General features: G+C 29.1%; 3 protein-coding genes across 4 annotated transcripts; all 3 read right to left on the bottom strand.

Moving 5' to 3' along the window:
- Positions 1 to 1,498: 1,498 nt before the first annotated feature.
- LOC103866801 (beta-glucosidase 28) lies at positions 1,499 to 6,284 on the bottom strand. The gene is made up of 13 exons (XM_033292422.1): positions 5,104 to 6,284; positions 4,706 to 4,775; positions 4,533 to 4,588; positions 4,353 to 4,428; positions 4,179 to 4,256; positions 3,997 to 4,084; positions 3,635 to 3,890; positions 3,267 to 3,381; positions 2,992 to 3,216; positions 2,871 to 2,905; positions 2,670 to 2,772; positions 2,477 to 2,585; positions 1,499 to 2,058 (listed from the first exon to the last, which is right to left on the bottom strand). Exons 1-13 carry the CDS (start codon positions 5,245 to 5,247, stop codon positions 1,623 to 1,625), a joined length of 1,791 nt encoding a protein of 596 aa, XP_033148313.1. The 5' UTR covers positions 5,248 to 6,284; the 3' UTR covers positions 1,499 to 1,622.
- A 1,510-nt stretch (positions 6,285 to 7,794) lies between these two features.
- Positions 7,795 to 17,571, bottom strand: LOC103866798 (beta-glucosidase 15). Of its 2 annotated transcripts, none has more exons than XM_009144780.3 (12): positions 12,309 to 17,571; positions 12,138 to 12,207; positions 11,558 to 11,616; positions 10,690 to 10,765; positions 10,525 to 10,602; positions 10,124 to 10,211; positions 9,794 to 10,049; positions 9,308 to 9,641; positions 9,192 to 9,223; positions 8,955 to 9,057; positions 8,791 to 8,887; positions 7,795 to 8,663 (listed from the first exon to the last, which is right to left on the bottom strand). In XM_009144780.3, the coding sequence occupies exons 1-12, from the start codon at positions 12,441 to 12,443 to the stop codon at positions 8,474 to 8,476; spliced, it is 1,518 nt and encodes a 505-aa protein (XP_009143028.2). In that variant the 5' UTR covers positions 12,444 to 17,571; the 3' UTR covers positions 7,795 to 8,473. The 2 variants fall into 2 exon arrangements, with proteins under 2 accessions (XP_009143028.2, XP_009143029.2); XM_009144781.3 differs by having other exon boundaries at positions 10,690 to 10,721.
- A 251-nt stretch (positions 17,572 to 17,822) lies between these two features.
- LOC103866799 (beta-glucosidase 15) lies at positions 17,823 to 22,033 on the bottom strand. The gene is made up of 12 exons (XM_009144782.3): positions 21,777 to 22,033; positions 21,610 to 21,679; positions 21,302 to 21,360; positions 21,132 to 21,207; positions 20,968 to 21,045; positions 19,733 to 19,820; positions 19,349 to 19,604; positions 18,846 to 19,179; positions 18,731 to 18,762; positions 18,492 to 18,594; positions 18,298 to 18,394; positions 17,823 to 18,163 (listed from the first exon to the last, which is right to left on the bottom strand). The coding sequence occupies exons 1-12, from the start codon at positions 21,921 to 21,923 to the stop codon at positions 17,983 to 17,985; spliced, it is 1,521 nt and encodes a 506-aa protein (XP_009143030.1). The 5' UTR covers positions 21,924 to 22,033; the 3' UTR covers positions 17,823 to 17,982.
- Between the last annotated feature and the right edge of the window lie 277 nt (positions 22,034 to 22,310).

The raw sequence follows: 22,310 nt of genomic DNA, 5'->3' as shown, positions 1-22,310 counted from the left end.
TTATAGTTTACCTTATAGATATTATTACCTAGCTAAAGTGGTATAATAGATGAAATGAATCGACTAAAGCATGAAGGCATTGGTGTGATGACGCGTCGGGTACATTTTTCTTTTATTCTCCCACTCTGGGTCCAATAGTCGAAAATTTATTTTGAAAATCCCTTATTACTTTTTTTCTTTTTTTGCTAAAGAACAGTTATATATTTGTCAACCTTAGAGCATTTCCAACCACACTCTATTTTTCACTCTAAAATAGAGTTTAGAGTAAAAAATATTTCAATGGTACTCTATTTCTCACTCTATAATAGAGTGAAAATAGGTTTACTCCAAATATAGAATAATTTGTTTTTTTTTGTTCATCACTCTATTTTCTACTCTAAAATAGAGTATCATTGGAGCAAACTCAAACTCTATTATAGAGTTACTCTATTTTAGAGTAAAAAATAGAGTAAGTCATTGGAGATGGTCTTAGAGCAGTGTCCCTAAATGTGTATATATGTGAAAGGATAATCCTAAACTCTAAATCCTCAAAATAATAAATACATATACTGATGTATAAATCCCTTATTACTTTAGTGGAATATATTAACAGTACCTCTAATATTTTGTGTTGCTTCATTTTTAAAAAACAAACACAAAATTTCTAACGAATTTGAGTTTCAATACAACTCTACTTTATTTTTATTCTGGAGTAAGAATAGAATATAATTAAAAAAATAAAATCATTAGTTCATAAATGATGTAACCTTATTTTTATTCACTATAGATTAAAAAAAATAGAGAATATTTGATTGCAAACTCCATTTTAGAGTAGAAAATAAAATAGGATTAAAGATGCTCTAAATACTACTCCCTCCGTTCTGTTTTAACTGACGTTTTACAATTTTTGTTTTGTCTCCATTTACTTGTCGTTTCCAAAAACCAAAGCAAAAGCTAACAAAAAGTGACTTGTTTTACCCTTATACTTGTGAGTTGTCGTAATAATGATTTAGAGTTAGTTCATATATAAAAAGGTTAGAATAGGTATTTGGTTAGCTGCCTAAATATGTGTGAAAAGTTGGAAAGCGTCATTTAAATTAGAACAGAGGGAGTAATATATATATAGAAAGAGTTTAATGTATACTGAACTTTTCCTATCAAAGGCTTATGTATATTAAGTTTTAGTAAGAGAGATGCGCACTAGATTTAAAATGATTTATATTTGAAGTTTTGCACCCACAATGTATTTTGAAAATAATATATATAAATATAAATATTTATTATTTTGTGAAAAAAATGACTGGAAACACTATGTATATGGATGTTCTCATATTCTTAGATTAGCGGAAAATCAGTTAAGCCGACTAATGTTTTGGGACGAAAGTATTATCAACAAAATATTCTTCTAAGTTATTCATCAAAAGAAAACTCAGTATGAGTGCGTACGCGAGCTTTCACGTACAAGAGGAAACAAACAAGTATTTTTTTTTTGAACTAAAAACAAACAAGTATTTCAAGATCATTTTTACGTAAGTACGTATCATTCATTGTTGTTATTTCCATTCAACAATTTTCTTTATACATAGCCACATAGCCCATAAGCAATTTCCATTGAATACTAAAAAATCTAATTTGGGATTAATCTACAAAATGTTTTTCAAGGGTCCAAAAGAAGAATCGGAACCCAACAACAAATCCAACCGAGTATAAGGAATATCGAAAGTGCAACGATCTCTCTCTTCTTCTTTTCTTCTCGATGTGTTCGTCATGAGATACATAATCGTGCCAACTGACGCCTCGAAACCTTCTGGATCGTCAAGAGTCTTGTTATTCTTTTCCTGACTTGACCTCTCACGTGACACATACCATACTTGTTCTTCCTCTCTTTCTTGACCACTCTTTATGCCAACTCTACTGAGAAATTCTTTGAACCAATTAACGGAATCTTTGGGATACCGCTCGAGATTGTTGTCGTAGTCAACATAATACAGGCCGAACCTAGTAGAATATCCATGCTCCCACTCAAAATTATCAAGTAAAGACCATGCGTAATATCCTCTGACGTCACATCCATCCTCCCTGTTATAACGATTAAAAAGGTATTTAAATCATTAAGAAAACTGTGTAATGAAATTATGAAAGGACAAATTTCCTTTTTGTTACAGGTGAAATTGTTTCATTACTTAAAAACATTGTCTTTAAAAATATTACAAAAAGAAACATTATATTTTTTATGATTATTTGTGATTTTTGTTGAATTGATAATTTCATATATATATAGCCGGCATAAACTGTAACAGGAGTTCGGGTAGGAGATTTATTCACGAATACAATTTCGATTGGGAAACGATCTCCAGAGTACTGGGTAACTATGGTTAAACCACGTAAAATCCTTTCCTATTACTTATGGCAGGCCAGGCGGGCGAATGTTTTATAAATATATATGCAAATGTTTGTTTGAAACTAATTTTTAATAAAATTATTGACCAGTATTTACATTATAGCTTTGTGGAGTTGTTCGAGATGGTCCTCGTGGTACTTTATCCTAAATGTATCCTTGAGAATATCCTCTCGTGATTTTGTACCGTCTTCGTAGTCATTAATTCCTATAGAAATCATTTATAGCAAATAAAAGTTACCAACGTATCCAAATTTTATTAGAGAAAAAAAAAATATACAAAGATTCTCACCGTTCTCTTTAATATAAACTGTAGGGTTATTGTATTTATCTTTGATGTAGTTAAGAACTTTTCGTAAACCTTCTGGTACTGAGTGGAGTATGCCTCGATCTTCCTGTGTGACCAAGGAAACATTAATATTCTTAGAATCTTAGTTGATATTTATAAAATTTCAGCTCTTTTTATTAGTACTTTTACAAAGTATGTACATACCTCTGGTCCTATTTGGTGATTACTGTGATTTGTTACTGTTAAAAACAGACATAAAAAATACTTTGAGTTAATTAGTTTCACTAAGAATATCATAAACGGATATTAAAATTAGCATTCTTACCTCTCCATTCCAACTGTTGATCAGTCTTGAATCGAGGTCGTGCAGGGTCAACGTGAGGAAGATGAGCAATGTAGCGTGCAGTATAATAGTTTACTCCCACGAAATCCGATGAATTTTTTAACATTCTGGATTGTTCTGCGGTGAAAGAAGGTAATCTCTTTCCGACTTGTTTCTTTAGTGTTTCTGGATAATCTCCGTGGATAACTGGATCTAAATGCCTAAAATACCATATTCGATCAAAAAATATCTAATCATTACAAGAAGATATACATTAACTATTTTGCTTTGAAGAGCTCGCTTTACAGCTTCGTTATCTTCAAGAGAAGTAGAGTCATAAGGCTCAAACCACAAGGGCGATAACACTATCCCAATCTGACCATCTTGTGAAGTCTGTCATATATATCATTTTTCATTAATTCAAAAATCAAAATTGAAGAAATATCGGGAGTTAGCTATATATGTAAAGAACATCTTGTGGATACGCTGTATAGCCGGATTAGGAAATAGCGTAGTACATATATATGTTGTAAGGCTATTTACTAATCCAGCTACACCATCTCTACAAAATATTTTTGACATATATCGCTAACTCCTAATAAGAAAGTTAAATGTACACGATTCAAAGGAGCTTATGTATATGCACCTTGTTACATTTCCGGAACTCATGCACAGCTGCGGCATGAGCAAGAAGAAGGTGATGGGATGCAATATAAGGCTCGGTAGCCGAATCACCGGCTTTACACTGACTATTCACCCATTTCGAGCAACGTCCAACTGCTTTGTTGCCCGTATCATAGCCCGCAACAGTTATGATGTAAGGCTCGTTTATGGTAGTCCACATCTTAACTCTGTCTCCGAATTCTTCAAAACACACTCTTGAAAAATCTCGAAAATCTTCTCTGTTTAAGAGAATTAAATTTTAAATTTATTAATAAATGTTTTTGTGCAAATCGGTGGCAGACTAAACACTAAAGATAGTTAACTAGATATATTGCCTCCACTTACATTATTTGAGGGCTTAGAAAACCACCATACTCATCCTCGAGAACTTGAGGATGATCCCAATGATAGAGGGACATCGAAGGTTGAATGCCTGCACATATAGGTTTGTTCAACCGGTCATATAATATAAGATACTCTAAAGTTTATAATATGGTTAATGTTCATGATTTAATTGATTAATTTACCATTAGCTATAAGCTCGTCGATGAGAGCATTGTAGAATTGTACACCTTCTTTGTTTACTCCATCCTTTACCTTGCCACCTTTAAATTAATATCAAAAATAAGAAATCCATCAAAATATCTTTTAAAGATATTAACTGTAACGGAAATGAAATAAAAGCATGTAAATATACTTACTGGGTATTAATCTGGCCCACGAAATCGAAAATCTGAAAGCGTCCATATTAAGCTCTTTCATCAACTTTATGTCATCCTGGTTTATATAATTTTGTTCATTTAGATAATTAGTAAAATAAGATAATGGGTAAAAAAAAAACACAAAGAAACAATATCGTTTGACATACAAGACTGTATTACCTTATAACGATGGTAAAAGTCGACCGCTACATCTCCATTCTGCATATTTGTTCTTTCTGCATTTGAAAATTTTGCAAACCATTATACAGAGTACATCTATATACTAGTATTACTTATACACATATAGTATCAAAAAAAACATTTCTAGATAAATAAATAAAAGTACAAAGGACCTGGAAAAGTGTGGCTGAAGTAATCCCATATACTTGGCGATTTTCCACCTACACTTGTTGCACCTTCGTACTACATTAATGGACAGATGGACCAGCTTAGATATAGTTGCCGAAAACCTAAGTTACAAACTCTATCATTTGTCAATTTATTATTCATTGTGACATACAAAAGGTGAAGAATAAAATCAACGTCGTCATCCTAATTGCATCATATTTATAAGACATCTTACATATATCGCTTTAAATTTTATTCCTAAATAATACATGCAAGTACGTACGGATCTAAGATTTCGCATCATTTGTCAACGTCAAACATAATAATTAAGTCCATTACCAATTATATTATCGAAATTGAAAAACAAATTGGAAAATTTTCATAGTACCTACTGAAGCATTACCTGAAAAGCAGATGCAGCAGTTCCAAAAACAAAATTATGGGGAAAACTACGACGACCGAGTACTCGTGATTCAGGAGGAAGAGAAGTAATCTTCTTGGACAACCATGAGACTATCAAAAGGAGGATGAAAAAATGCACCTTCATTTTTATTTGTTTTTTGTCTTTTGGAATTTTTGAAAGATGTAGTTCTTTAAAGCTGAGTTTTGTTGATGTTGCAAACTAAACCGTTTTCGCTTGTATTTATAGAGCTAACTCTCGTAACGTTGGTCTACGTGGAAAGGTATATCCTTATAGTCATATTTCATATATGAACTCTATATATTAGCTCAGTTACAAAAAAAAATAACTCTATATATTAGCACAATGCACAAAAGTGACTTACTTAGGATTAAATAATTATTTTCCTATAACTAACTATACTTTCAATAACAAAAATCATGGTAATCAAATCAGGAAGAGAATTCAATTTCGGCTTCCTTTTTCTTTTACCCCCAAATTCGAGCTCTGTTCATTGTCGTCTTTGAATGTGGGCAGGATCACTGCTTACATACAAAATATAAGTGTACCCAATGCATGTGCGTTTGTGTTTCGACAAGTGGAGACTGAATGTGGTCTTAATATTGACTATGTTCAGTGTGTACTGTCGAAGACTCTTGCATGTAGATAAAACTCTCAGGAACGCTAAAAAAAAAAAACTTTCTGGTTCAAAAAGCTGACGTTTCCTTTTACGGACTTTGATGTAACCCTGACCGCTCATGTACTATTCATCAAAAATCCAAACCCCTTTTCTGTCGATTACAGTTCTTTCTATTACTTCCGGATTTCATCTGTGAAATTTTGTTATGCTTATCAAGAAAATCCAACTCAGTGGTATTTTAGTAAAACGATACTACTGTAAAAGCGGTAATTCATAAAATATAAGTATATATATCTATACTATTATTTGCGAAGTAAAATTTTGCAACGGAGCTTTCAAGTTAAAAGTTAGAGCGATTAATATCTTTTATATCCTAAATGAATAATTATGTAAATTAGTCAAAAAATAAAAACGAATTTCAAATCTATATGATTAAAAAAGTGATTAATATTAATAATAAATCATTTATACTCTTAATAAATAAATTATATAAATTAGTTGAAAATAAAAACAAATTTAAAATATATCTAATTAAATAAGTGATTAAAATTAATAATACTAAGAATTATTTAAAATATAAAAAATTAAAAAAGAATTTCTAGTAATAATATTATATTTATATATTATATTAGATAATTGACTATAAGTAAATATAATAAAAATTTCAAAAATAAAAAAACATGTTTTAAAACATAAGATAATTCTTAGATATATTCTGTTGTTATCTGAAAATAATATTTTATTATAAATTTATAGTTAGATATAAAACAATTTATAATTAAATGCTAATCAATCAAATAAATATATTTTATAAAATATATGTGAATGTTTTTAAAATTTAACTCAACAATAAGAATATATATATTTTGATAAAAACTAATGAATATATATTAATAATATTTTATTTATATGTTATACTTAATAATTGACTGTAAGTAAATATAATAAAATTCTCAAAAATAAAATATATTTTTAAAACATAAGATAATTCTTAAATATATTGTGTTTTTATCTGAAATAATATTTTTTATTATAAAATATAAAGCTTAATGTTTGATTTATCTTTTTAAAAACATAATTAATAATTTATTATGTTGGTTTTGATTTAATAGTTATAAACAGATAAATATCTATAAGGACATTATGCTCGCACATGCGGGCAGAACACCTAGTTTAGTTATATTTATGAAGTTAATAATATAATTGCATAAAATTAGCATTTGGTCAAGTTAACCTGATATATACTATTAACATTAAAAATACTAACGATGTAATTAAAATCTGATATGTATATATGTACATACATGGGGGAGATCAGGGACAATGAAATATATACTGTTAATTATTGGGTATATTTTATTAAAAATAATAGTTTCTACGAACCAACTATCACTTGTTATAATATATATACGTAAAAAATTTGTCAAAAATATTTTTTAATTGTTTAATGTTTGAATATTTTCTTAATGCTCTTGAAATTTGAATTTTCAAATAACTTAATTTAAAAATAGGAAATCATATATGGTTAGTTAAGCCTTTTCTACTTTTAATATGGATAGCAATTATATGTATTTGGGAAAAAAAGATCGTGAATATGTATGTACTTATAATACTTGCATATGGAGGCCACTGGTTTGGGCTTGTGAGGTGCATGGATATTGTCACAATCACGTCTTCATTCATAAGTTTGTGACTAGCAAGCACAGCTGCACAAGTGAACCTGTCCACAATTTAATTATTATAAGACAATTTTTATTATAAAGTTAAGTATCGTCAACATTGGGAATGTTTCACCCATTAGGCTCAGCTCTGAACATGACTTTTGCTAATGGTTTAAGTCATAAAGTTAATCTTATGTCATGTAAGTCATGTGAACTATATCAGACCAAATGCATGCGTTCTCTGGCCCCTTTTAATGTTACTATGTCCAGAAACAGCTTTCAGTAATATCAATATATGCGAAAGCGTTTAACGATTTTCTTCATATAGTCGTAATTCGAACTTAGACGTTATTTAACTTCCACGGAAAACATAATTTTAAATTGATCTGTTGAACTTTTTTTTTTTTTTTTGGAAAACTCATCAAATTGTGTCTCACTATCAAACTATTTGGATCAAACGTTCAGACCACATGGTCGCATGCTCGCATGATCGCTCTTGCGGACTACTTGTTGTTTGATAACCAGAGCCGTGCGAACGTCTATAGTTGCCCAAAGCCATTCATAAAATTATATTCGGTAAAAATAATAATACAAATTAATAGAGAAAATATATATATAAAAAATTAAACTAATAAACAAAATAATTATATAAAATATTTGTTTTATTTTTGAAATATTAATTACGTTTTACAATTGAATTTTTATAACTATTTTTAGCTTTCTAATAGCTTTCTCTTCAGTATCGAAAGTTCACATACTATAGTATTACTCTCAACTTTACACAATGCTATAATTAATAATGCATGGGACCAACCAAATCTACCAAATGATCGAACTCATAATACGACAAATGATTATCGTTGAATATCAGGAGATTATAAAGAAGAACAAACTCTGGTAGAGTAAAATCAATCAGAGATTATAATTATATCATAAAACCCCAATTATATATAACTAAAAGTTTTAAATAGAGAAAGATAACACGATTCTTTGGATTCCGTATTATTTTATTATTATCAAATTTTAAACCAGGATATTCCTTATGATTTCCAAAAGGATGATACAGTTTCCATCAATTGCTTTTCTTTGATTTCAAGAACTTCTTGAACCAATGAGCCGATTTTTTCAAGTGTCTCTTACATCCATCGTTGAAATCCACGAAAACCAGCCCAAATCGAACGGTGTATCCCGTGCTCCATTCAAAGTTGTCCAACAACGACCATACAAAAAAACCCTTCACCTGAGCTGAGTGAGCTCCAATCCTATTTCATCAAGAAGCATTTGTACATTTGTACGTTTGTTTATGCCCAATTATACCAAAAAAAAACATCTTTGATATTTATTAATGTGGGAAGAAGAATTCTTAAAATTAGAGACAAAAATGCTTACGAGATCGCGTCTTTAAGCATCTCAAGATGTTGAGCGTAGTAGTCGATTCTATCTCCGTCTTTAAGGAATATTTTGTCTGTGCTAAATTCATCTCTCCCTACAATATATTTCACCCGGAAACTAGAGCTCATTGTCGAATATTCATAAATATATATGTGAATTACCGTTTTCGGTTATGTACATGACGGGGTCTTTGAACTTATATTTTGCATAGAGGATAAGATCACGAATTCCCTTTGGATATATCAAAAGCCAATCTGATGCAGCCTGTAAAAATAAAAACCACACACACAGTGTTTTATAAGATTAGTCTATGTTCTATGAACCTTGGCCGGTCCATTAGACCCTGTATTTTAAACCCAAAATGACAAGGTTTTATAAGATAAAGTCTAGTCAAGCACCTTTGGACCGATGGGAACTCCTTCTCTTTCGCCTGTTAACATAGTTTTGGGCTCGTGAAATTTTGACTAATTTATTTTAAAATGATTAAAGTAACTTGAATGATACGAAAACCGACCTGTGGTGTTCGCACAAGGATCAGAGGACAGTGTAACCTGTTCGGTAGAGCATGGAACATCCTTTGCGTAAGAGGAAGAGTAATAATTGATGCCAATGAAATCATATGAGCCCTTAAGCATCTTAGATTGTTGTTCAGTGAATGTAGGCAAGCGACCGCCTACGTTGTTGACCATATCGAGTGGGTATTTACCGGTCACAAGGGGCTCCATAAAGAAGTCAAATGTGAATGCCAGGACTCGTGCCACAGCCAACTTATCCTCAGCTGATTCTTTTGAATAGGGCAAGTTCCAAGCGGCGTTCAAAGCAATACCAATTTGACCTTTTTGAGATGCCTGTTGAACGACATTCAGGAGCAGATTTGTTATTCTCCGCAGAGAAATGAAATACAAAGATTCGATGATTCATATAACGACTATTTTCCGGCATATGATGGTTATGGTAACTTGAAGATCAAGAAACAGAGTGGAAACTTGTTCTTACTCACATTGTATTTTTCTCTGTAGACTTCTACGGCGGCTCCGTGAGAAAGGATGAGGTTATGACCGACGATATAAGGCTCGGTGGCTCCATCTCCGGCGGTGCATTTAGGGTTTGTGAATTTAGAGCATCTTCCTGGAGCTGTTTTACCTTGACCATACCCTCCTTGCACCACTGACAACGGCTCGTTCATTGTCAACCAGTGTTTCACTCTGTCTCCAAAATTCTTAAAGCAAATTTCCGCATAATCGCGGAAATCATTTCTGTTTCATTCACCAATAAAACAAACTTCAAAAATATCACAAATGCTAAAAAAAAAAGGGTTTGGAGGACATACACAAATTCTGCGCCAAGGAGTCCACCGTAAGCATCTTCAATGCCTTGTGGTGTGTCCCAATGGTAAATGGTGGCAAAAGGCGTAATTCCTATAGACAGAACAAAATTCTTTTTACGTTACTGCTTGTGTTGCGTTTATAACTAAAAACATATCTCATATCTGAAGGGTGGAAGAAATTTGTTTAGTAGCTATCGCTCCAAAGATAATACATTATTTTCTTGAAGTCAAAAGTAAAGACAATGTTTTCAGATTACACATTATGTCGGAGTTTAGTCATATATATATATGTGTATCTCCACGTTTAGAAAACATTGGCTTTACTAAAACCTTATATGAGAGTAATCTGAAACAGAGAGCGCTACTTTAATTTAGCCTATCTGTCAATTTTGGTTGTCTCTTACCTTTGGACAAAAGCTCATTGATCAAGTTGTTGTAATAGTCAATACCAGCCTGGTTGATTCCTCCTTTAAGATTCCCATCTAAAAAAGAAACGGCTCATTAATTATTGGTTCTGGAAACTAAACAAATCACATGTGAACGAACATCCTTCAAAGAGAAGAACTTACGAGGCAAAATTCTCGACCATGAGATAGAGAATCTGTAAGCATTGAGACCAATTTGATGCATTAAAGCTACATCTTCCTGGAATCCAGTGTGTTAATATAAATGATATAATCAAATCTTGTGGCTGATTTTGAGGCTAATGAAAAAAACTAAGTGTTTTATTTCACAATGTTCCAGAATTAATAATTTAACAAATCATTTTTTTTAACTAGGTAGAAATTTTGTTTAGGGTTTGATATTTCAGAGTTTTACTTCACCGTTTTTTTAAGAATCATCTGTAATTTGGGTCAGTTTTACTTAATATATTATGATAAAAAATTTCTTGAGTCATTTTGATCAAGAGATAATTAGAAAAAAATATTTCATTGATTAGCTTAACAAAACGATCAGTAATCGATTATTCATGATTAATTATATCTTATACCGATTAGTAGATGAAGTATAGTATTAAAGATATAAATATTTACTAAAATGTAAAAATTCTAATAAACTTAAATTTATTTTATTTGTGCTAAGAAACAACAAACCAATAAATTTATTTATATATTTGTTAAATTAAAAAAATGATCTCAATTTTTTAACCAATTTTAATCATTTTATACCATTTATTAATTTACGTATAATTTTAGCATTTATTTAATCATACAAATCTTAATTTATATTCGCAAATATACAATTAAATTTTTTTTTTCTTTCTAAAGTATATTAATGATGTTTATTATTATCCTATTACAGAATTTTCCAAAAAAGTTTTGTATAACTTACATTGTATATGTAATATGGTAATGGCATATAAGTAAAATTGAAAAAAAAATATTTGTAACTAATGTTTAAGAAATTTTACATAGTTAATTCCAAAAGGACAATTACCTTGTAAAGATGGTAAGAGTCAGCTGCAACAGATCCATTGCTACCGTCCTTTATTCTCTCTGGCGGATTAAAAAATATGAAAACATTAACTGGATTAATCAACTATACTCCCATTAAAGAATCAAAAGATATTCCCACCATTTTAGAAAGATGCATATTTTTGGTTTATACAGATACTAAGAAAATATTTTAAATTTTTTATTTTCTGTGATTAGCTATTTGCAATAATTTTAACCAATCAAAATTTGATAAATACATATCAGTTGATGAGCAAATAAAACTTTTTCAAAAACAAGAAAAAATGATATACAGTCAATAATTTTTTAAAATTTAACATTTACTATTATTACCAAATAAAATTCATTAAAATGTAAAACATTATATTTTAAAAACATTATTTTAAAATATAGATCAATTCGGATGGAGTAATAGATAAGGTTTGACATTTTACTTTATTCAATGATATTCCACAAGTTGGTCATTTTCAAATTTCATGAAAGACCAACCAATCATTAGTAAGAAAATATTCACACACATATATACTTTATGCATGGTCTTCAAATCTGAATTAAAGTAAAACCTGGATATTTTTCAGTGAAAGTATCCCAGATACTTGGTCCTTTACCATCTTCATGAGCAGCTCCTTCAATCTGAGAAATGTTAAACGAAAACCCATAAATTATATAAGCAATGATCAGATTTATTTTAAGAAACAAATAATAAAAATTAGAAGAAATCATAAAAGAAATACCTGGTAAGCAGATGTTGAAGACCCAAAAATGAAATCTTTTGGAAAATCACTTCTTCTTAGTTCAGGTGCTGAACAAAGATATTTGGCTGCTATCACAATGACGACCACTAGTAAAGAAAGATATTTTCCTGTCATTCTAAATTTCTTTTGATTGTTATTTTTTTAACTGAAGATGATTAAGTAGAGGTTTCTATATAGTGTTTCTTTTTCAATAAAATTAATGCAAAGACCAACCAAATAAATCAAATGGTCCAAAAGGTTGCTTACATAGAAATCGAAAGTCGTTACATAGATACTATTACTCCCAACTTTTACACGTGCTAAAACTAACAATGCATGGGGCCAACAAATTTCCAAATGAACTGGGCCTCGTAGTCTGGTGGTAAAAGAACTTCGGCTGAGGTGCCCGTCATCACGAGTTCGAATCTCGGCCACAGCAGATTTAACATGGTTTCCGTTTGGTCTCCAGGACCTTTCTCGCCAGTTCCGGTTAGACGCAGTGGAATAGTCGGATTAAGTGAGAGATCCGGATACCTGGATTATCAAAAAAAAAAAAAAAATTCCCAAATGATCAATGTTTTTCCATAGTTTAGTATTACTCCCAGTTTTTATACATGCTAAAATTAATAAATGCATGGACCAACCAAACTTTCCAAATGGTCCAAGACTCCAAGGTTGGTTAATAGGAAGAGAAAGTTGTTGCATATAGAACTTGTTCTTGGATTCACCCTTTATGGTTAGGGTGAACTTTTAAATTCACCAACCAATAATATTATATTATTTCATATTTGAGGAGAACTTCAAAATTTACCAACCAATAATATTATATTATTTCATATTTGACATCTTTTAAAAATAAAATAAAATATTGTCAAGTTATATTATATTTTTAAAAATAAAAAGGTAAATAAATAAATAAAAAATAGTAGTAATTACAAAAAAAATATTTTTAACGTCGTCAGCAAAACATTAAATCATAAACCCTAAATCATAATCCTTAAATCTTAAACTCTAAATCTTTGGATAAACCTTAAACCCTTGGATAAATCCTAAACTCTAAATCAAAAACACTACACGCTAAAAAGACTCAAAGGTTTAGGGTTTAAAATTTAGAGTTTAGGGTTTAGTGTTTTAGTATTTAGTGTTTTTGATTTAGAGTTTAAAATTTATCCAAAACTTTAAGGTTTACCCAAAGGTTCATGATTTAAGATTTAAGATTTAGTTTTGATGACAACGTTAAAAATATTTTGAAATTTTTTTTCTAACTACTATTATTTTATTTATTTTTTACCTTTTTATTTTAAAAACATAATATAACTTGACAATATTTTGTTTTTATTTCTAAAAAATATCGAATATCAAATAACGAAATCTTACTAGTTGGTGAGGTTCACCCCCAAGAATAACTCTGTTGTTGTGACCATCAAATGCATGGGACCAACTAAAATTTCCAAACGATCTACGATTTATTGTTGTATAATAGGACTACGATCTATTGTTGTATAATAGGACACTTTTTTTTTTTTGAAAAAGGGCTTTTGTAGACACTTCCACGTCTGATCCAACGTTTTATTCCCAAATTTTATACATGCTAAAATTAATCATGCATGGGACCAACCAAACTTTCCAAATGATCCAACTCATAATACCACAAATGATCATCGTCGAAATCTTGGAGATTATTAAAAAAAGGAACAAACTATGTGGTCGAGGAAAATCAATCAGGTTATATTATTTAAAAAACCAATCAGGTTCGTTGTATAAATAACTAAAACTGTAAAGTGTAAAACAATTTTTATGTTGACCAAAAGAAAACCATTCCTCATTATTTCTAACTGGGAAAAGATAACATCTATTTATTAAAAAGTGTCATTTTGACATTTTTCGTAAAAATTAAAAAATATATATAATATACTAATAAGAATATATCTTTATTTAATGCATAATTAATTGAATGAGAATGATAAATAAAAATTTATTGGTTATTCAAGAAGGTAAAAAATATATTTAATGTACAAAGTTACATTAAAATTGTAGAATAACATGTTTTTAAAATAAAATAAGAAAACCTAATGTGACACTTAAAATGACACTAATGGAGTAGTAATAATAATAATAATAAACTGAATGGTACAAAGTTTACATTAATTGCTTTTCTTTGGATGCAGAAACTTTTTGAACCAAGTGATCAACCGAATTTTCTGGTAAACTTTATAACCATTCATTTTTCGGAATGGTACAGTTTACATTAATTCTCCATCTACCCATTCGAAGTTTGTCCAACAACCACCAAGCAAAAAATCCATTCACATTAGCTCCAAGCATATTTCATCATTTAGCAAAAGCATTTGCGGGCACCGTTACATGACTGTATATGTTTGTTTAAGTCCGCAACAGGCTTGGAGCTTTCAGAGGAATGTACCGACATGCCTATGAGAAAGGGCTGTCAAGATGGCTAGCCACACGACGATAGAGTTACAACTAGCATTTTCTTTTTAAACACAAAAGCTTAAAACAATGCAACAGAAAATGTAAAAAAAGATTTTTTTGTTCAAATTAATTTAACATTTTTTAAAAAAAAATTCCACTTATACATAAAATTAATTATATTTGTTAGTGGAAAAGTGGGAAGTGGAATTCTTAGTATTACAGATAAGAATGCTTACGAGATGTCGAGCGTAGAAATCAGGTGTCGAAGAGTACTTAATTGGAGGATGTTACAATGAGCACTAGTAAAGAAAATATTTTATTCTCATTCTTAATTTTGTTTTAATTATTATTTTTTTATTGAGGAGATGATTAAGTAGAAGTCTATATAGGGACTATAATTGTCTTTGCACTAGTTATGTGTTTCTATTTATAGACATTTTTTTTATATTAAAATGAGATATTCCTGATCTATGAAAGTATCTAGAATAATTTTTAAACTGGAACGATATTATACAGATTGACACTCTTTCTGAGTACTACAATGAAATTAGGATATACCTCTCGTTTTTTTTACAAAATTTTTTTAATCCTTTAGGAAAAAAAAAACTAAATCCTTTACAAAAAGATTACTAACCGTTTATTAACTCTTCATAGCCATTAACATAAATCATGAATAACATAAGATATAGATGAAGTTATACATGCTTCCTCCTCCTGATTTAATTGGTAAACAAGAGTTAAAGTACTTCCTAGAGACTGAAACATGCCGCTCTAATTAGTAAAGGCAGATAAGTCGCACAAACCATTGAGAATGAAATTCGTAAACCTTTAGAAAATAATTATGAACCATTCAGAAAGGAATTCACAAACCTTTAGAAAATAATTATGAACCATTCAGAAAGGAATTTTGAACCTTTCATAAAAGAATTTTGAAACCTTCAGAAAAGAATTTTGAACCTTTCAGATTATATGAAATTTATATGAATTTTAGCATTGTTTAATATTTAAACCTTCTATAAAATAATAAAATATTTGTAAAATATTTAAGATATAAAATTGTAAAGACTAAATTGCTAAATTAAAATGAATTTTTTTTAAAATGTTGTATAAATTAAAAATAAATTAAAATTTTCAAAAATAATTTTTTTAAAAGTGAACTCTGTAATTGAAGTGTCAAAGTTCAAAACCTTAAATTTGAAATCTTAACATTGTTTTTGAAACAGATAAAAATTTCTACTTAAGTTATAAGATTGGATTTGTAAATACTTTTACCACAATTTTTACACATGCTATACTTAATACTGTATAGACCAACCAAAAAATTACATAAGAATTGAAGGTTTTTACATAATATCACTCCCAACTTTTACACGTGCTATAACAGACAACTTAAAATGCTGGAATTTTTTAAATAAATTTTAATTTACAAAATTAAAAAACAATTATATTTTTTGTATTATTGTATTTGAAAACATATATAATTATATAATTTGTATTTATATTAAATATAAAACTTATATAAAATATGACTTAACTTTATTTTTCAATTGTTTCGCTTTTATTTATAAAATTTCAATAAATTTCTGTAATTTATTTGATTAATTGTGTGATATATTTTTTCATAAAATTTTAATTATAAAAATTATTTGCAGAAAATTTATTTACTCTAAAATTTTATTTATACACTATTTAATTGAATATGAAAGTTATTTAAGTTTACATGAATGTACGTGTCTATTTATGAAAATATAAATAAATCAATGTATTAAGTTGATTGATTTAATATTAATTGAAACTATTTTTAGTATCTAAACCTGCAAGAAAAAACAGTTATCCACTTTTCATAAATTATTTGAATGTTTTAGTCAATTATTAATTATATTACACTGTTCAGTTATAAATTTAATTGTTGTTGTATACTATTGTTATATAATTATTTTAATGAAGTTCTAGTGTTTTCATTAATTATTAGTGACATTTTATATAAATAACATATGACTGATGGTTAAGACCATTAAAAAAATTTCTATTTTAGTAAGAGATGTGAATGAAACCAACCAAGTTTAAGAAATGATTCAATGTTGTATAATAGGATATTCCACGTTTGATCGAAAGTTGTTAAATATTCTCGTATTACCCCCAACTCTTACACATGCTATAATTATGTTTTAAAACTTATTATATTTTAAAATAAGTTTTGATATTTTTTTTAGATTTTTATTATTTGCTTAGAATATTTATTTATTTTGTCATCAGAATATTTAAATTTTAACTTAAATAATTTTAAGTTTATATATATATATATAATCATATAAAGGTATATATATTAAAAAAAATTAATCTTGGAAAAATTTTTTATCAACTTTTTAGTTAAAATATATTAAATTAAATTCTATAAAATTAAGAGACATTAAATATCTAAAATGTGTAGATATTAAAAGAAACTAATGGTATTGGATTAAAATAATTGTAATTTTTATAAAAAAACTGCATAAAAAAGTTTGAAGAATTGTTTTAGTGGTAAAATTATATAATTATAAAAATATAATTATATAATAATTAGAAAATTGTAAATTATTATTACAATTCTATTTCTACTATATATTATATTATTTATTGTTATATTAATGATGATCTATAAGTTATTAGCATGTTCTAAATAATTATCAAAATTATAAATCAACATTAAATAAAAATGTCTATGCCACAATTAATTTCATTCATATCATCATCGTTGATATGACATGTCATCATTTTTCTTTCAAATCACTTTTCAAATAATACAGTATAACCTCTTTAAATTAATACTCTATAAATTAATATATAATAAAAAAATTTTATAAAATAATATAATTTGTTAGTTCCAAATTGAGTTTTTGGTTCAATTAGTATATCGATAAATTAATATCTCTATAAATTAATAAAAAATAAAAAAAATTATAGTTTTAGTGTAGTTCCAACATTATTAATTTATAGAGGTTTCACTGTATATATATATAGAGGATGCATTGGACCAACCACATTTTCCAAATGACCCAACTCATAATACCACAAATGATCATCTTTGAAAGCCAGGAGATTATAAAAAGAACAGAGTATAATCAATCACTTTATATTATTAGAAAACCCAATCGGGTTCGTTGTAGAATAACTGAAAGCTTAAAACCATTCCTCATTGTTTCCAACAGAGAAAATAATAATAACGTACGGAGAAATTAAACGGACTGTTTCAAAGCAGTGTCCATCAATTGCTTTTCTTTGGATTTAAGAACTCTGTGAACCAATCAGCCGAGTTTTTCGGGTATCTCTTACATCCATCTTTGAAATCCACGTAAACCAGCCCAAACCTGACGGTGTATCCCACTGCCCATTCGAAGTTGTCCAACAACGACCACGCAAAAAATCCCTTCACATTGGCTCCGACTCTAAATCATCATTTAACAAAATCATTGGCAACGTCGTAACATAACTCTATATGTTTGTTTATGTCCACATATACTCAAATTAATTATCTTTGTTACTTGTAATATGTGAGAAGTGAATTTCTTAAAATGCTTACGAGATAGCGTCTTGAACCATCTCAAGATGTCGAGCGTAGTAATCGATTCTATCGCCGTCTTTAAGGAATATTTTGTCTGTACTAAATTCATCTCTCCCTACAATATATATCACCCGGAAACTAGAGCTCATTGTCAAATATTCATAAATATTATATCAATCAATAAAGCTCATGGCTTTGTGAATGTGAATTACCGTTTTCAGTTATGTACATGACGGGATCTTTGAACTTGTATTTTGCATAGAGGACAAGATCACGAATTCCCTTTGGATATACCAAAAGCCAATCTGATGCTGCCTATAAAAATAAAATAAACACACATACAAAGGTTTTATGAGATTAGTCTATGATCTCTAAACCTTAGCCGGTCCAATAGACCGTATAATTTAACCCATAAATTACAAGGTTTTATGAGATTAGTCTAGACAAGTACCTTTGGACCAATGGGAACTCCTTCTCTTTCACCTGATAACATAGGTTTTTGGACTCGTAATTATCAGTTGGTTTATTTAAAATGATAAAGTAACTTGAATGATACGAAAACGGACCTGTGACGCTGGCACATGGATCAGAGAACATTGTAACCTGTTCGGTGGAACATGGGACATCCTTTGCGTAAGTGGATGAGTAATAATTGATGCCAATGAAATCATATGACCCCTTAAGCATCTTAGATTGTTCTGCAGTGAATGTAGGCAAACGACCGCCTTTTACGTTGTTGACCATGTCGACTGGGTATTTACCCGTTACAAGTGGCTCCATAAAGTAGTCAAATGTGAAGGCCATGGCTCGTGCCGCAGCTGACCTATCTTCGGCTGATTCTGTATAGGGCAAGTTCCAAGCCGCGTTCAAAGCAATACCAACTTGACCTTTTTGAGATGCCTGTTAAATAATATTCAAGAGAATAATTGTCATACTCCGCAGACAAATAAACAGACAAAGATTCGATGATTCAAACAAGGGTTATTTGCCGCGTAAAATGGTTATGAACATGGTCAAGTTTTGGTAACTTGAAGACCAAGAAACAGAGTGAATCTTGTTTTTTATTCACCTTGTATTTTTCTCTGTAGACTTTGACGGCGGCTCCGTGAGCAAGGATAAGATTGTGCCCGACGATATAAGGTTCGATGGCTCCATCCCCGGCGGTGCAATTAGGGTTTGTGAATTTGGAGCATCTTCCTGGAGCCATCACACCTGCAACGTACCCTTGTTGAACCACTGTTAGTGGCTCGTTCAGCGTCATCCAATGCTTCACTCTATCTCCAAAATTCTTAAAACAAATATCCGCATAATCACGGAAATCGTTTCTGTTTCATTCATCAAAACAAAAAAAAAAAAATCAATAAAAATCGTTTATGTAATATAACTCTTTTTTCTTCTTTTTCTACGATATTACAAATTCTACAAAAAAAAAATATTGATCTGGAGTACTTACACAATTTCTGCGCCACGGAATCCACCGTAAGCATCTTCAAGGCCTTGTGGTGTGTCCCAGTGGAATATGGTGGCAAAAGGCTTAATTCCTATAGACAGTACCATAATATTTACATTACTGCATGTGTTACGTTTATACCTAAAATGCATACTTATATCTAAAGGTTGGAAGAAAGATGATTAGTCGCTTTCTCTCTTAAAATTATTTTCTTAATGTCAGATGATTTCCTTCAAAAAAATGTGGCAACTAATTCAATGGCTAACAATGTACTCTTTCCAAATCCGTACATGAATTCAAACCGCACCACTCATTTTCAAGGCAGACAAATTTGGTTTTATCCGGTTGGCACACATTAACTGACGGGTATCTCTTATACATTATTTGTAAAAATTATTTTGACACATGTTCTCTCTACAATTATTTTCACAAAATAAACATAAATACTAAAAATAATGATATGGCTTATAACTAAAGGTGACATGGACAATTGTATTTAATGCTTATTTTTATTTTTGGTAAACTGTTTAGAATATGAAAGTAAATTATAAATCATTATTAAAGTAAATTTAGTCAAATATGACATTAAATAATATAATATAGAAACATAATAATATTTTAAAATTTTGAAATTTTATCTACTTCTATTTTTAAAATTTAAATTATACAATTTTATTACTAAAAATATTTTCAGTTTTTTTTACAATTTTTAGAAATTATAAATTTTAATCATGATATTATTAGCTTCTATTATATATCTAGAAATTTTAGAAATACTTTTTATTTATACTTTTGATAATTATACATCAAAAAAAAAATTAATTTTATACAAATTGATTTAATGTATTTTATCCAAAAAAATAGATAAAATATATATTTAAAATTATAATATTAAATATATACATATGTATTCTTAAATATAGTTTAAAATAAAAATTGTTTATTTTATCTTAATTTTATGTTCAATTAGATCAAAAATTATATAAAAATATTGGTAAGAAAATAATAAAATCTAAAATAATCATAAAATTTTATTTTTAAATATAATTTCAGTTTCAATTTTTATATCTGCACATGGTGCAGGAAAATACCTAATATTTTTGAACTTTGGAGATAAATTTAAGAAAATTGCATATGATCAGAAGAAGCCTTTAAAATAAAAATCTAAGTATGCGTATAGGAATAATACTATCGATTTTGTCTTACTTTAGCGTCTGTCAAATTGGATGTTGTCTTACCTTTGGACAAAAGCTCATTGATTAAGTTGTTGTAATAGTCAATACCAGCCTGGTTGATTCCTCCTTTCAAATTCCCATCTACATAAGAAAAAACTCATTAGTATTATTGGCACTAGAAATTAATCAAATCAATATGTAAACAACTTTCAAAGAGTAGAACTTACGAGGCAATATCCTCGACCACGAGATAGAGAATCTGTAAGCATTGAAGCCAATTTGATGCAATAAAGCCACATCTTCCTGCAATCAATTGTTGGTTAATTTTGAGGCCAATGAAATTCAGAACAAACTATATGAATTTTAGGTATTTGATGCCAAAAAAAAAAACAGTTACCTTGTAAAGATGGTAAGAGTTATCTGCAACAGAACCATTGCTACCATCCTTTATCTTCTCTGGTGAAATAAAATAAAAACATTAATTAAGTTTATCAACTATACTCCCATTAAAGAATCAAAACAGAGTAGTTAAGAGTTTTTCATATTCAATGATATTTCACATTGTCATTTTCCAGATCTCATGAAAAAACCAACGAATCTTTAATAAGAACAGATTCACACATTTATATATACATAATTGACGGATCTTGAATCTAAACTATTCTTTAGATCGGTGAAACTATAAGATTTGAATTAGAATAAAACCTGGGTATTTTTCAGAGAAAGTATCCCAGATACTTGGTCCTCTACCATCTTCATGAGCAGCTCCTTCAACCTGAGATATGTCAAACAATATAAATTATCTATTCAGTGATCAAATTTATTTGAAGAAATGAATAATAATAATTAGAAGAAACAAAAAAAAGATATACCTGGTAAGCAGAGGTTGCAGACCCAAAAATGAAATCTTCTGGAAAATCACTTCTTCTTAGTTTAGGTATTGAAGAGTTGGACATGGCAAGAGCCTCACTGGAGGCTAAGACAATGAGCACTAGTAAAGAAAGATATTTTCCTCTCATTCTTAATTTTCCTTTTGTTGCTGAATTTTTTTTAATGTGAAGATGATTAATTGGCCGTTTATATAGGGAATATAATTTTTTTTTGCACTAGTCATGTGATTTTCTATAAATAAATCTGATAAAGATATTCTTGTAGAGAGAAAGAGAGAGTATGAAAATATCTAACTTTTTTCTAACGGCATAAATTAGTAATTGAAAATTCAACTAACCTTATTTAATTATCTTTCAATTTGTTGAAGAAAACTTACTTATTTGCATTTAAGCAAAAAAAACTTACTTGTTTGCATCGATCGATTTATCTAAAGCTGAGCCATTACAAAAAAGATATTTAAAGAAATGCATCATCATTGCACGTCCTTCAGTCAATCGCGGGATGTGCTAATTTCT

The sequence above is a fragment of the Brassica rapa genome, chromosome A05 (assembly GCF_000309985.2).
Source record: "Brassica rapa cultivar Chiifu-401-42 chromosome A05, CAAS_Brap_v3.01, whole genome shotgun sequence".
NCBI lineage: Eukaryota > Viridiplantae > Streptophyta > Magnoliopsida > Brassicales > Brassicaceae > Brassica > Brassica rapa.
The sequence above is the reverse complement of the archived record's forward strand: the minus strand, read 5'-3'. Positions and strand labels throughout refer to the sequence as shown.